Genomic DNA, 14,631 nt, shown 5'->3' with positions numbered 1-14,631 from the left:
CTACAAAATAAAAAAGACAAAATATTATTGAACAAAAATATATTACATTGATTTTGCTGAAAACAAGACAAAGTTACATTTCAGGTTACATTTAGAAATGAACTGGTTCTGCTTCAGAAACGGAGGAGAAAAATGAAATGTGTGAACAGAGATGCTTTAGATGAGATGAAAATATTAGAATTTATTTATTTATTTATTTTTCAGCGGGGGATTGTATCATAATTATTGCATAAATATTAATTAGAACCATGAAATTCTCTCAAAATACATAATAAAGAAGACAAAATATTATCAAACAGAACTATATTACTTTGGTTTTAATGAAAATAAAACAAAGTTGCATTTCAGGTGTTCAAACTTCAAGCTTTTAAAAACAATTCAGATTTAAAACGACTTCAAACTTCAAGCTTTTTAAACTGTTTCTCAAACAACACAAAGTTCATCTTTTAATATCTTTTTAATCTAGTTCTTCTTTTGTAAGAAATGAACTGGTTCTGCTTCAGAAACAGAGGAAAAAAAGTTAAATGTGTGAACAGAGATGCTTTAGATGAGACGAAAATATTAGAATTTATTTATTTATTTATTTTACTGCGTGGGGAAAATTTGATCATAATTATTGCATAAATATTAATTAGAACCATGAAATTCTCTCAAAATACTAAATAAAGAAGACAAAATATTATCAAACAGAACTATATTACTTTGGTTTTACTGAAAATAAAACAAAGTTGCATTTCAGGTGTTCAAACTTCAAGCTTTTAAAAGCAATTCAAATTTAAAACGACTTCAAACTTCAAGCTTTTTAAACTGTTTCTCAAACAACATAAAGTTTGTCTTTTAATATCTTTTTAATCTAGTTCTTCTTTTGTAAGAAATGAACTGGTTTTACTTCGGAAACAGAGGAGAAAAAGTGAAATGTGTGAACAGAGATGCTTTAGATGAGATGAAAATATTAGAATTTATTTATTTATTTTTCATGGGGAAAATGTATCATAATTATTGCATAAATATTAATTAGAACCATGAAATTCTCTCAAAATACTAAATAAAGAAGACAAAATATTATCAAACAGAACTATATTACTTTGGTTTTACTGAAAATAAAACAAAGTTGCATTTCAGGTGTTCAAACTTCAAGCTTTTAAAAACAATTCAGATTTAAAACGACTTCAAACTTCAAGCTTTTTAAACTGTTTCTCAAACAACACAAAGTTTGTCTTTTAATATCTTTTTAATCTAGTTCTTCTTTTGTAAGAAATGAACTGGTTCTGCTTCAGAAACAGAGGAGAAAAAGTGAAATGTGTGAACAGAGATTGAAATAGTTGAGCAGCAGTATTCATTGTTCTTCTTATATGTTTATGTTGTGTTTTGTTGATCTTCTGAGAGCAGCACGTTTTGTTCTCCATTATCTGCTGTAACCCAAAAACACAAAATACAACACGTGATTAAAAATGCAGGTAAAAACCTGTGAAAAAATCAATACAGAAAATCCCTTCATATTAACAGAGTAGATTGTGTCCTATTTTACAGACTTTTCTTAAAGTGTATCACTAACTAACTACAAACACACGGATTAAACTATAACCGTTTAGTAGCTAATAAAAAAAACTTTATAATAATCGTTCAAAAATGTGGGTTTTCACATATTTAATGTATTTAAAAACAGTTATTTACATTTTAATATTATATTATGCCTTTATATTATGTTACGAACAAAACTAAATGAACATATAAAATGTATGTTTTTGCTGAGAGTTTGCTGCAGCGACACAATTTAGTTTCTTAAACCCGAGACTTTCTCTCAGAGCTCGTGAAAAACACACAAATACTCGACTAAACATTCGTCCAAGTTAACATCCAGAATAACAGGCTTTAAACACGACTGCGTTTAAATAAGACGAAGTAATGCTAAACCAAAGCACCACACGTGACAAACATCGGGTGTTTTTTATTAGCGTTATAAAACATTAACCGTTAAAACAAAGCCACAGTGAGCGGCGCCTCAGTTTTTAACTGCACCGCATGATTCACACGCGCCACACGATCAACTAAACACACAGTTTAACTGCTAACAAACTGCTGAAGTAAATAAGCCAAAGCACAATATGACAAACTGTAACTTCGTAAATAAATAAACACGTAGGACTCAGATAACAGGTGCGTCGCCTGAGCCGCCAGATTCACGTTCGCTGTAAACCAACACTTTTGCACATTTATCGCAGCTTACGAAGTTTAACATGTTTTCAGTGGCGTTTGAGAATTGTTTCCAGACGTCTTGCCTTGCTTTGCTTTCGTCGAGTAAACAGCCGCTTTAATGTTCTTCTCAACCTCGTGTGTCGACTCCGTTTCTATTACACGCCGAATCCCACGAGTCTCCCGCCAAACTTTCTGACCGAAGCAAAGCTAAACCCGCCGGCTCCGTCAGATCTGCGCCGGGTCCCTCGAGAGCCCTTCACACCACACTGTCCTGCTCGCTCCAGCATATACACCAGCTGTTAGCAGACCCACGAAGCTCACTAAACACATCACACAGCGCACACTCGAAAGTATTCAACCCCTACAAGCACAGACTGGGACAGCCTTCGTTCCTCCTCCAATAACATCAGCGAGCAGAGACGGTTTCATCGTATATATATATATATATCTCCTTCTGTGTCGATAACATCGCTCCTTCACAAACAGTCTCCATCTTCTCTAACAACAATCCTCGGATCACAAAGAGCTTAAGCAGATCCTGAAGAGGAAGAAGAGGATTTTCTTCACCGGCTCTGAATTGGAGATAAAGCAGTGATTCCCATCCCTGAGAAAAACAAGAGCAAAGCACTGAATGACCTGCGAGCCGTGGCTCTACGGAGAGGATCCTAAAACATCTCATCATCAGAGCGCCGGACTCCCTGATAGATCCTCTTCAGGTCACGTGTCGTGCTGGAAGAGGTGCAGACGACGCTAAAACAGTTATTATAGATGTGTTCACAAACACCTGCAGCTCCTCGACGCTTCAGTCGGACTTCTGTTTGCTGACGTCTCTTCAGCGTTCGATGCCTTGCAGCCTCTCGTTGTGTTTCTAAACTCTCTCTCGCTTTCATCCGGACGAGCGGCTGATTCTGTGCTCGCTGGGCTTCTTGAGCGACGGGTCTCAGAGAGTTCTGGTCAATCTCTCCGACACAGAGGAGACTCTCAGGAGGCGTCGGCCGCCGCAATATCTTCTGAGGAGACTTCGCTGCTTTGGAGACGTTCTGTTGTGCTTTTATTACTCTTTGATTGAGAGTCTCGTCTCGTTCTGCAGAACTTGTTGGTTTCAGTGTATTGGTCTCAGAACAGAAGCGGCTGCAGGGTGCCGTCACAGTGTGCTCTGAGATGATTGGTTCGTGTGTTAGATCTCTTACACACACACACACACACACACACACACACACACTCAGGTCAGCGAGCAGGGTTATTAAAGACCCCTCACATGTTCTTCACTCAGCTTTGAGTGGCTCTCCTCTGGAGGACGGCTTCGAGGAGGGACACCTTTGTTCCTGAAGCCGTTCTGCTTTTAAGTTTCTAAACTTAGTATTAATTCTATTCTGTACAGACTCCTGACGGAAGACGCATCTCCTTATTTGTTTATTATGCACTTTTAGGACTCCTTCTTACTGTACAGAACCAAATTATCTTTGCTGTTATTGTTATTGTTTATCATTATCATTGCAATAATATTGTAATGTTGTAAACACATAGTTCCTGGAAATCTACAATTCTTGTTTATACTATTTAAATTCTTCAGTTTTGAATTTTTAAAAAAACTTTACTTATTTATTTGCGCATCGTGTATTTGTCTGAAAAAGTGTTGTGTTTCTTGAAGTGCTGCTCAGTGTGACTTTGAATTGCTCCTCGAGGACAAATGAAGTTTTTTGAAATTGAAATTGAAAGAGATGCTTTAGATGAGATGAAAATATTAGAAAAAAATGGTATTATTTTCGATGGGAAAAAAGTGATCATGATTATTGCGTAAATATTAATTAGAACCATGAAATTATCTTAAAATACAAAATAGAGAAGAAAAAATATTATTGAACAATCATATTACATTGATTTTACTGAAAATAAAAAATGTGTGAGCAGAGATGCTTTAGATGAGATGAAATATATTTTTAAAAAGTATTATTTTCGGTGGTAAAAAGTGATAATAATTATTGCATAAATATTAATTAGTACCATGAAATTCTCTCAAAATACAAAATATAAAAGAAAAAATATTATTGAACAAAAATATATTACTTTGATTTTGCTGAAAATAAAACAAAGGTACATTTCAGGTCAAACATCAAGCTTTTAAAAGCAATTCTAAATTAAAACTACTTCAAACTTCACGCTTTTTAAATTGCTTTCTCAAGCAACATATAGTTTGTCTTGACAAGCTGTCCGTCATCCTCCAACTGCAGTCAGATCTGACATACAGCTGTCGGCGATCAGTTTGATAAGTAAATTAATTCCATTGATTTCTATTGCTTTAATGTTGAGCTAATGATATTTTTATATTCTACCTCAAAGCCTAAAATAACCCCTCACACAAAGCTCTCTCATTCAGACATGATTCAGTTTGTTTATCATGTGTTTCTCTGAGGACTGTCAGCTGGTGATTTCAGGTTCTTCTGTTCTTGTTCAGGCGTTTGATCCTCAGATTCTAGATGAAACACACACAAAGCGTTCTTCTCTCTGCTGTTGTAAAGCTCTGAGTTTCTGGTTCATAGAGTAAATATCCAGCAGCTCTGATCACTGAAGCTGTAGAGACGTGTGAGCTTCTCTGTGGAGGATGATGGGAAGTTTGTGACGTCTGTGAGTGAAGACCAGTCTTTCATCAGTCTTCATTTAGACCAGATCAAACACAGTCTCTGAGTGATTGAACACAAACACACTGACAGACACACACTGAGCAGATCAACTCTGTGAGACTCACTGACCTCTTAACTCCAGTGACATTTAAATGCTGTTTTAATGCTGCAGGAATACAATCCTGACATAAAAGCAAATAAAACACATGCTGTTAATTTATTATGTCTTAAATCCAGTTTCTTTAAGAAATGGAAAAGGGCTTTACTGATCCTCCACATTATCATCTTCTTCATCATTATTTAGTCCAGCAGGTCTTCGTAATGTAAAGCTCTTCTTTACTCTGATACTAACTTCTACTGACTGCTAGTTAATTTTAGTACCCTCCAGTTCAATTAACTATCATAGTTGCTTTCATCTTTACATGGATGTTTGGTTTTGTATAGAAAAAGAAGGTTGCAATACTAAGTCTTAAGGTTAGATTAGATGAAATGAGGAATGTTGTGTGTGATATAATATATCATAATGTTTTCTCTTCTCAGGTGTTCACACATGGCAGCTGATGTACGGCTGTGAGCTGGATGATGATGGCAGCACTCGAGGATACCACCAGTATGGCTATGATGGAAGTGACTTTGTCAGTCTGGATAAGAGCTCCCTCACCTGGACTGCAGCTAATCCTCAAGCTGTCATTACCAAACACAAATGGGAGGCTACTACATATGCAGTAAAAGAGAAAGCATACCTGGAGAACACATGCATTGAGTGGCTAAAGAAGTATGTGGATTATGGCAAGGACACTCTGGAGAGAAAAGGTATCAATTGCTTTGATATTCACTAAATTGTAATGCCATTTAGGAGGTAATCTGAATCACATTTTTTAAATATATTTATGGTATAAATGTACATATAACGCGATGTTGTGCATCACTGGAGTTTCTGTACATTATCTGGTTTAGTTTAAAACTTTAGAATAAAGCACTATATTAAAAAAAGGTGACTTGACATGGCTTGACTTAAAGAGCAAATAATTATTCCTTAGCAGATATTAGGTATATTAACATGTATAGTTGAGTATTTATAAAAGTTCATTATGCAGCAACGCAATACTTAAGCAGATACAATTTTCACACAATCATTAAGCCAGCAAAGTGTGTAGCCCCATTAAATTAAGTAAAAAAAAATCTAAGATTTTACTGTGCATGAAGTCAAACAAAGGTCCAAAATCAATCAAAATTTTGGATTAATGTTTTATAAAAGTGTATATAAAATTAAAAATTTAAAATTAGTCTTGACAAAATAAATAAATAATAATAATTATATATATATATATATATATATATATATATATATATATATTACTGGCATGTTTGGGCTAAATGGGTCCTCTCACAAGAGGATTAAAGATCTTTTCTTATAACATATTACTATTACTACTACTACAACAACAACAACAACAACAACAACAACAACAACAACATATTAACCACAGACATCAGCTGGGGGCTGTTTCATAAAACTAGTTTACCAAATAAGTCAGGCTTATTTCTGTTATTTTGACGATTATCACTTGATTTGGTTTCCGAAAGCAAAATTACCATAGCTTAAGCCCAGTCACTGTGGCAACTTATGCTGAGAAACTAACCTGGGCTGCGTTTCCCAAAAGCATCATAAGCTTAAGTACATCGTAGACGCATTGAAACCACTGACTCTCTCACACACAATTAGTTGACTTTATTATTAGTCCAAAAATAAAAGTATACAGAAAATGCAACTCTATCAAATAAATAAAAATAGGCTACAACCAAGTGTATTTAATGTATTGTGCCCAAAATGTACCTTTTTTTTTAAAGATATTTGAAAACATTTTAACATAGTTGCTACTTGTGCATTCAGTTGATATGTTTCTAGCCATGCAGCCTTTCTCTTTGATTTTATGACAGCTGTACCTTTTATGGTTTTTAGAACATTAAAACATTACAATCTATAATTGCTCTTTAAAGCATTTAAAACACTAAATTAAAAGTTAAAATCATTGAATTAAAAATAAAAATAAATAATAGAAATCAGACTACATTTTAACTGATAAGAGGAACACACATTTACCTCATTTGAGCTAGGGCTGTATTAGCCAGCTTACATTTGATTCGTTTCTGCTATCATAAGAATACACATATGTAGGATTAAAATTCTATGTCAAATGTAATGTCCAACAACAAATATTTTAGCAAAATGCCTATTTTACTCAGAATTATTGCGCTATTATTCTATTGCGCTCCATCTGTTTAGCACGCATGCGTGCAGCAGCGCTTGAGGCGTAAGCCTCATCCACTCCTGACAGCAAAATGTATAAAAATAATATTAAAAACAAAAATATATTTGCATGACTTTCTAACATTTACAGATGAATATATACCTGTGACATGTTAGTTATGCACTGAGGAAAACACAACATCTCAAATGCATTAAATTAAACAGCACAAATATATTCGCTGTTTGGCATGGTGGATTGCCATGGGCTGCTTAAGAATAAGCGTGTACATCAAATTATCCTGACTTGTTGAACCTGGATCAAATTGAGATTGCGTGAACTTAAATTATCATTTATGAAACTGCTTTAGTCCCGATTTATTTGTTAGGTTATTTCAAGTCAAGTTTTGGACTTTAATCCCCGCTTTTCTTAGCGACTTTTATGAAACAGCCCCCTGAAGGGACTCTTGCTCCAATTCTCCACACTCCAAACATCTTCGCTTTGCCTTTTAACTCCAAACAATTCCTCTAGTGGACCAGTCAGGATAGTGCAGTAATCAGCGGAATCATCAATTACTATAATTGAACTCCACCTGTTAGTCTTTAGCAGGGTTTGACAGAAAGAGAGAAAAAAAAAGAAGCAAAACAAAACAGAGCATGTGTACAAAAGAGACACTCCCACTTATCCATGTCCTGGGCTGTAACAGAGGCCATTTAGACGTTCTTTGATTTATTTGAATATAATTTTTCCGGCTCTGCAGCATTTTCTCTTTCTGTATCTTAATCTCTTTATCTTCACTCTCTCTCTCTCTCTCTCAGTCTCTCCTCAGGTGTCTCTGCTGCAGAAGTCATCCTCGTCTCCAGTCACATGTCATGCTACAGGTTTCTACCCCAGTGGAGTTAAAATCTCCTGGCAGAAAAACAGGCATGACCATGATGAGGATGTGGATCTTGGTGAAACTCTTCTCAATGAAGATGGGACCTTTCAGAAGACCAGCACCCTCGGTGTTAGACCTGAAGAGTGGAAGAACAACCAGTTCAGCTGTGTGGTGGAGCATCAGGGCAAAACCATCAGAAAGACAGCAGATGATATCATAACTAACTTTGGTGAGGAGTCTTGATAAACAGACCATGAAACTAAAAAATATTAATGTAACTCTTTTCCTTATGCATAAAAACGTAACATGTTCCAGCCTGTATTACTATTAGTTGGTGCCAAGTGGACAATATGCTGTCAGACAGTAGTAATTGTACTTCAGATCCCACAGAATCACAGTGTATTGTATCTGCTGTTTCTAACACTGTCATGCTCTTTGAATAATCTGATATTTTCTTCTGATCTAATTCGTCAGAATCTGTTCCCATTGGCATCATTGTTGGTGCTGTTGCTGCAGTCATCCTGTTGCTGGTCATTGGTGTTGCTGGGTATTTGGTGTATCAGAGAAAGAAAGGTGAGAAAGAGACTCCGATATTATTATCATCATCACTGAGTTTAATATGATTATCATCATCACTGAGTATATTTTATGTTTCACACGTTCTGATTGTAGTCTAAGCTTTGCATACTGACACATTATTATCGTGTAAAATTACTGAACTTCAGTCCACCTCTCTGGTTGTTTTTCAGGCTTTAAACCTGTCAGCGGTAAGTCCATTTTTGGTTGGTTTATATTACATATTATGCTCATATCTGAATGTAATGTTTTGGTAATGGAAAGTTATATGGCAAATCAAGTCAAGTCACCTTTATTTCTTTAGCGATTTATACAATACAAATAGTTTCAAAGCATATTCACAATGTCAAATCAAGATATAAGTTTAGTTGTACAATATGTCTCAATGTAAAACTAATAGACACAACATTGTATAAATATATGATGCCATCTGTGCTAATCTAAACAGTCTTGTATGAGCAGTCAGCTGTGATGTTACTGTAATATTGTTTTCTGTTGTAGGCTCTGATGATGGCTCAAACAGCTCAGCTCATACATAAAGATGTAAGTGTGTTGTCATTCATCAGTGTAACTGTCTTGGTCATGTGAAATGAACAAAATGTAATATTTTTCTTCTGGCATTTTAGGAGACCAGACATGTGGAAGAGATGAAGTTGAAAAAACAATTATACTTCTACTGCTGTCCATCTTGCTTCCAAAACATCACATAAACACACACAAGATCATACATTTCTGCAGTGGGATTGATCTGTACTGATTCAACTTTAACATCTAGATAGTTTTTCTTTACTCGTTCTGTGCTTCTTTTGGTTTCATTCATTTTATGAACCTTGTTAATTTTTAAGGTGTAGAAATATGGCACGTTGATCTCCGAGTCTAAATTGGAAAATTTACATATTTCTTTTTAGGGACAAAGATTAAAACTCAAGTACCAATGAATTATTTACAAGGTTAATTGATTTGAAAGATCTGTGAAATATTGATTTGTTGGTTTTTGGTATCAGTACTGATCATGAAAAAAGAAATCAGAAAAGAAATTAGAAACCTACAGCATCAGTCTAAGATTGATCTCCGTTTTTTTGTTTTTCTAGAGAGACTATTTCTGTGGGAGATAGAATGTGAAATAATTCATTAAAAATAAGTAATTAAACTCGAAAATAGTTTATTTAATGCAATATTTTAATTACTTTAAATACATTTTAAAACAGTCTAGTTTGGGTGATTTTTGAAATTGGTCTTTCATCTTTTAAATTATACTATCAATATGTATAGGTGTCAAATTGTATTCCTTGTATGGGATTTAAGGTTTTTTCTTATGTTTGTATGTTTTTTGTTTTAAATGATTTAGATGATAAGTTGCACTTTTCTTGTTCTTGATTCTTGTTAAATAATTGTAACATTGAAGATACTGTACTATTAAACTTTTACATGAATATCGGAAGAGTACAGTAAAATATAGACATTTGGGGTTACTCAATCTAAATTTAGTTACATGAATGTTTTTGTATATTGGTTGCTTTCAAAGGGTTGTAATGTTATTTTGATTCTTTAAAAATAAAGGAACCTCACAGAATGGAGCAAGTGGTGCATGTCTGTTTTTGAGACTGCTCTTTTAACAAAATAACACATTTGATCAGAATCCATTAATTAAATTTTGGGGAAGATAATATATGAAATATTAATCAGAACCACTTACAAATCCTTGATTTAACTGATTAAATAGCTAAAATCCCAAATAGAAATCTATAGACAGCTGTGACTGTAGTGAGTACAGCACTCTCAGAACATGTTTAGTCTGCAAGACAAATATAATTACATATTCAGTACTTTCCTATTTTAAGTGGAAGAGGCACAATAGTGTACTATAAAAAGTGTCAATATGCAATTGTTACCTCGAAGAAATAATTCTATATGATCTTTAACAATGACATAAAAAATTACTTGGAAAAACTTATATTATATAAAACTTATTTTTATATTAAAAAACAACAATTTACAGTAGTGTAAGGATCCACTCGCCAGGTTTAATGCATGTTCGGTCTTTTACTTGCGCTTCTAAATTTATCAGGATGTAGTTTCAATTTTAGTCTAGCTCCGTGTTCAATCTGACTCCAGTTTCAAGTGATCATTAAATTTAGGCAATATTCTTAATTAAAAACTGATCACAGATATCGATTGTATGATAATTTAGATATTTGATTATTCTGGAAATCCCATACTTTCAAATCTTCGTTCATTAGGGACCAGGTATCGCAGGAATTACACTTTGGCCGATAGTGAACGCACGGCACAAACTCATCAGTTCTACCCTTACAGAAAAACCACATGAATTTAACATGTTTTCCACATGTGATCACATGTGTCCACATGTTTTCCACATGTGGTCACATGTGTCCATATATTTTTCACATGTTATCACATGTCCATACATTTTTTTTCACATGTGATCACATGTGTCCATATATTTTTCACATGTTATCACATGTCCATACATTTTTTTTCACATGTGCTCACTTGTGTACATATATTTTTCACATGTGATCACATGAAGACAACATGTCACCACATGTTGCAACATAAGAGCACATGTGGCACATGTGGATCACATGTGGAAAATGTTTCCTTGTGTTATAATAGGTTATCACATGTGGAAAATGTTTCCATGTATTAAAATAGGTTTTCACATGTGGATCATATGTTAGCTACATGTAACAAATACTGTGCATTTTCAGCTTCACACTGTATGTTGACTTCTAGTTTGTTCCTATTTCCTGCTTCCCATTGTAGTCCCTTGTAGCTTTCTTTATTTGTTGTAATGTAGGCTACTGTAGTTGCAAAGTTACTTTGGCTATATAAGCTAGTTAGTAAAATAAAAGTAAAATAAAATAAAGTTCATACTACTGATATATGATTTATCAATTATACGTTACATACCACTTATGATTAATATGTGCTCATTTGATACACCTTGTTATTAGCTTGTACCTGTAATTGTTGATCATCAGGTAGCATAATAACTAATACATACACACACACACACACACGATATATTTATATATATTGTAATATGTATTATATATGCTTCACCTAATTTTTTTTATTGAGGAACAACATTACAAAACAATTAAATTAAAATTAATATTATTAACATTACAATAATATCATTAATAAATTCGTCTTCTTCTTCTTCTTAACATTATTAATAATAATAATAATCACAAGACGCAAAATATAGATACATAATATTTTACAATAGATGTACCTTTAACATTTTTCACAACCCCTAAAAAAAATATAAATATTTATAAATATAAATAAATAAATAAAAAATAAATAAAATTAAAATTAAAAACAGCTCATTACAGAAAGGATTTTGAATTTGCGAGCATGGTGATGACGTTATTTCCTCTCATCCAACGGCTGCTGCTGACAGCTACAATGATGCCGGGGAAGAAATGATCGGAAATAAAACATCCATTCGAGACGGTGTATTTAAAAATGGTAAATATTTGGTCGAAATCATATTCATAATGCCAAATAGTCTTTAATAACGCTTATTCCATTTAGAAATGTTGACTGAAGAAGTGGGAGTTCTGCGCGAGCTCATCATTCGAACTATAACGGTCATCTAGCACTGTACGCTGAGGAAAAGGTAAGCAAAAATGTCTTTAATTAGTAGAGTTTACACATTTAATGTTGAATTTCAGTTTTTATAGCTGAAATGCGTTATATTTTAAAACATTTCATACTTTTCTGCATCAAACGTTTGAACTTAGCGTCCTGTTTGCCAATTGTATGTGCGGTCATTTCGACCGGAAATAAGCTGGTTAAGCGGTTACAGTCACCGTTGGTCGGCAAATTTTCACGCGAATGTCCCACTTTGACCCACTTTGACCGCAGGAGAAATCAGTTTGGGACAGGTAACGTTAGTAAAACCTTTGCACTGCAAGAGGTAGCTGCATCAGCCACCACTGTCCATTACCGCTGAATGAATGAATGAATCAGCTGTTTGATTACTCGCTCGCCACATGCTGGCCGTTTTACACTATTTAATGTATAATTTCCTGTTTCAACGATTTTATGTAGCTGTTTTCAAAACGTTGTATTTAAGACAATGTTTAAGTATTATGCAATTATAACTATGTGAGTAAACTCAGCAAGTATAGATCACCTGCATAAATTCATCAGGCCTCTGTAACTATTTTAACACTTTAAATGTCATATATATATTGTCAAATCTAGCCTAGTCAATGCAATAATGCTACATTAATTTACCAGGTTATTCATTCATTTAACTTACAGTTTTTCTTTTAGGCTCTTGCTCGCTCAAGTCGTTGAGACATGGCTACATAAATAATTAGCAACTAATTGTTTTGAAGCAATATTGACAAGATCGTTTAAAAGATGAAATGACCCACTGTGGAAATACAGTCAGTACTTTGTTCTTGATGTCTTTCTATTTACTTTTAGGGATAAGCATTTCAACAGAGCCACATCACCGAATGGTAAAGACTTTTTCAAAATTACACATTCTGTCACTGAAAGTAGTACACTTGGTTTTTGTTTTTGCTATTTGATATTTTGTCTTTTGCTATTTTTCTATTCTGGTTGCATTAAAGATGTGAACACGTTATTTGTGATTGGAATATTTCTGATTGGAATATTTAAAATCATGTTTGTTGAGGTAACTTCACTGTCAACAGTATACTCTTCAGTTTTTTTGTTTTATAGGCATTACACACTGTCCTTCCTGTGTGTTTGGCTTTTTCAGAACCTGCACGGTGAGTCTCCTTGATTAACTGACAGGACAACTCTATGTATTTCATCAAAATACCAAAGTGTTTTTACTCATACTGCTGTTTAGTCAGTTCATCAACATTTGATTGGTTTTTCTACATCTGTGTTACTATATCTGTGTTGTTTTGTTCAAACTAATTTGCCATTTATTTGAAAGGGACAGCTCACCCAAAAACTTAAATTCAGTCACATGCGACTCATGGCTCCTAGAAGATTTTGCACATACTTTATGTTCTGAGGTGAATATATCTGTTGTTTTCTGCCCATCAGAACAACAAATCAAGTTCTTGCATTATTTTGGTCTGGAGATCTTCACCTCATAAAAGACAATACATGAGTAATACTTTTGAGTTTTCTGAGAGTCATGTTTTGCAGTGTTTTAAACCTTGAAATTTTTACAATGTTCATCTTTCCTTGGTGAGCTGAAGTGAAATGTTGAGCAAATATATTCTCACAAACGCAGTCCTCCACAACAGGCCAACAGAATTTTTCAAATAAAAATTTGTTTGATTTTTCACCATTTCTTAATTTCCCCTTTTGTGGTATCAAAAAGAAAGGCCATATGGCATAAGAGTAAATAATGACTGAATTTTCAATTTTGGGTGACCTTTAGCTTGGCATCAGTCTTTGTGAGATTATTTGTCAAAAACTTTTTTAAATAAAAAAAAATAAAAAAAATAAATTATGGTTAAAAAAATAATTAAATTGAACACTACTATTTTTGGACACCATGGATTTGTTTGTGATTTGTATCTCTTTCATTCATTCATTTAGGACAAGTCTGATGAGTGGAGATGTTGCTGTGGCCCTCTTTACAGACGATACAAATTTCATTACCAACCTGTGAAAATCTCATGTCATTATGGAAATGTGACTCAAGTTGTTATAGCTCTAAATACAACACAGTTACAAAAGAGATGAATAAATATTGTGTTAATTGTACTTAATAGTGCCTCTCGTGTACTTTCAGGTTCTATGAACTTCATGCCATGGGAACTGTGATTGAGTAACTTTTATTTATTTATTTATGAACAAATCTGAAATGGCACATTCCCAGTTATTATAGAGATAGTTCACTCAAAATGAAAATTCTGTAATTAATTACTCACCCTCATGTCGTTCAAAACCCATAAGATCTTCATTCATCTTTGGAACACAAAATAAGATATTTTTGATGAAATCCGAGAGCTTTCTGACCCTGCATAGATAGCAATGCAACTGAAATGTTTAAAAATATCTCAATTTGTGTTCAAGAAGAACAAAGATCTTACTAAGATCTATTTGGAACAACATGAGGGTGAGTAATTAATGACAG

The 14,631-nt window shown here is 33.8% G+C and overlaps 1 protein-coding gene and 1 long non-coding RNA gene across 3 annotated transcripts in view; both read left to right on the top strand.

The window, feature by feature from the left end:
- Nucleotides 1–10,096, top strand: part of LOC131525408 (H-2 class I histocompatibility antigen, Q9 alpha chain-like) — a 33,031-nt gene extending 22,935 nt beyond the window's left edge. Inside the window, exons 3-8 of the mRNA XM_058752999.1 lie at nt 5,358–5,630; nt 7,885–8,172; nt 8,418–8,516; nt 8,693–8,710; nt 9,021–9,062; nt 9,146–10,096. Of these exons, the coding sequence (XP_058608982.1) occupies nt 5,358–5,630; nt 7,885–8,172; nt 8,418–8,516; nt 8,693–8,710; nt 9,021–9,058 (716 nt within the window). The 3' untranslated portion in view covers nt 9,059–9,062; nt 9,146–10,096. The remainder of the gene's footprint in view (nt 1–5,357; nt 5,631–7,884; nt 8,173–8,417; nt 8,517–8,692; nt 8,711–9,020; nt 9,063–9,145) is intronic.
- Nucleotides 10,097–11,027: 931 nt separating this feature from the next.
- LOC131526037 (uncharacterized) lies at nt 11,028–14,285 on the top strand. 2 transcript variants are annotated; one of them, XR_009267364.1, is made up of 5 exons: nt 11,028–12,020; nt 12,105–12,171; nt 12,990–13,024; nt 13,251–13,300; nt 14,091–14,285. It is a non-coding gene; the product is annotated as an uncharacterized LOC131526037 (long non-coding RNA). The 2 variants fall into 2 exon arrangements; XR_009267363.1 differs by having other exon boundaries at nt 12,102–12,171.
- The last annotated feature ends 346 nt before the right edge of the window (nt 14,286–14,631 follow it).

This window comes from Onychostoma macrolepis, chromosome 19 (genome assembly GCF_012432095.1).
Source record: "Onychostoma macrolepis isolate SWU-2019 chromosome 19, ASM1243209v1, whole genome shotgun sequence".
NCBI classification, from domain to species: Eukaryota; Metazoa; Chordata; class Actinopteri; order Cypriniformes; family Cyprinidae; genus Onychostoma; species Onychostoma macrolepis.
Note: the sequence above shows the minus strand (reverse complement) of the source record. Positions and strands in the feature narration are given on the sequence as shown.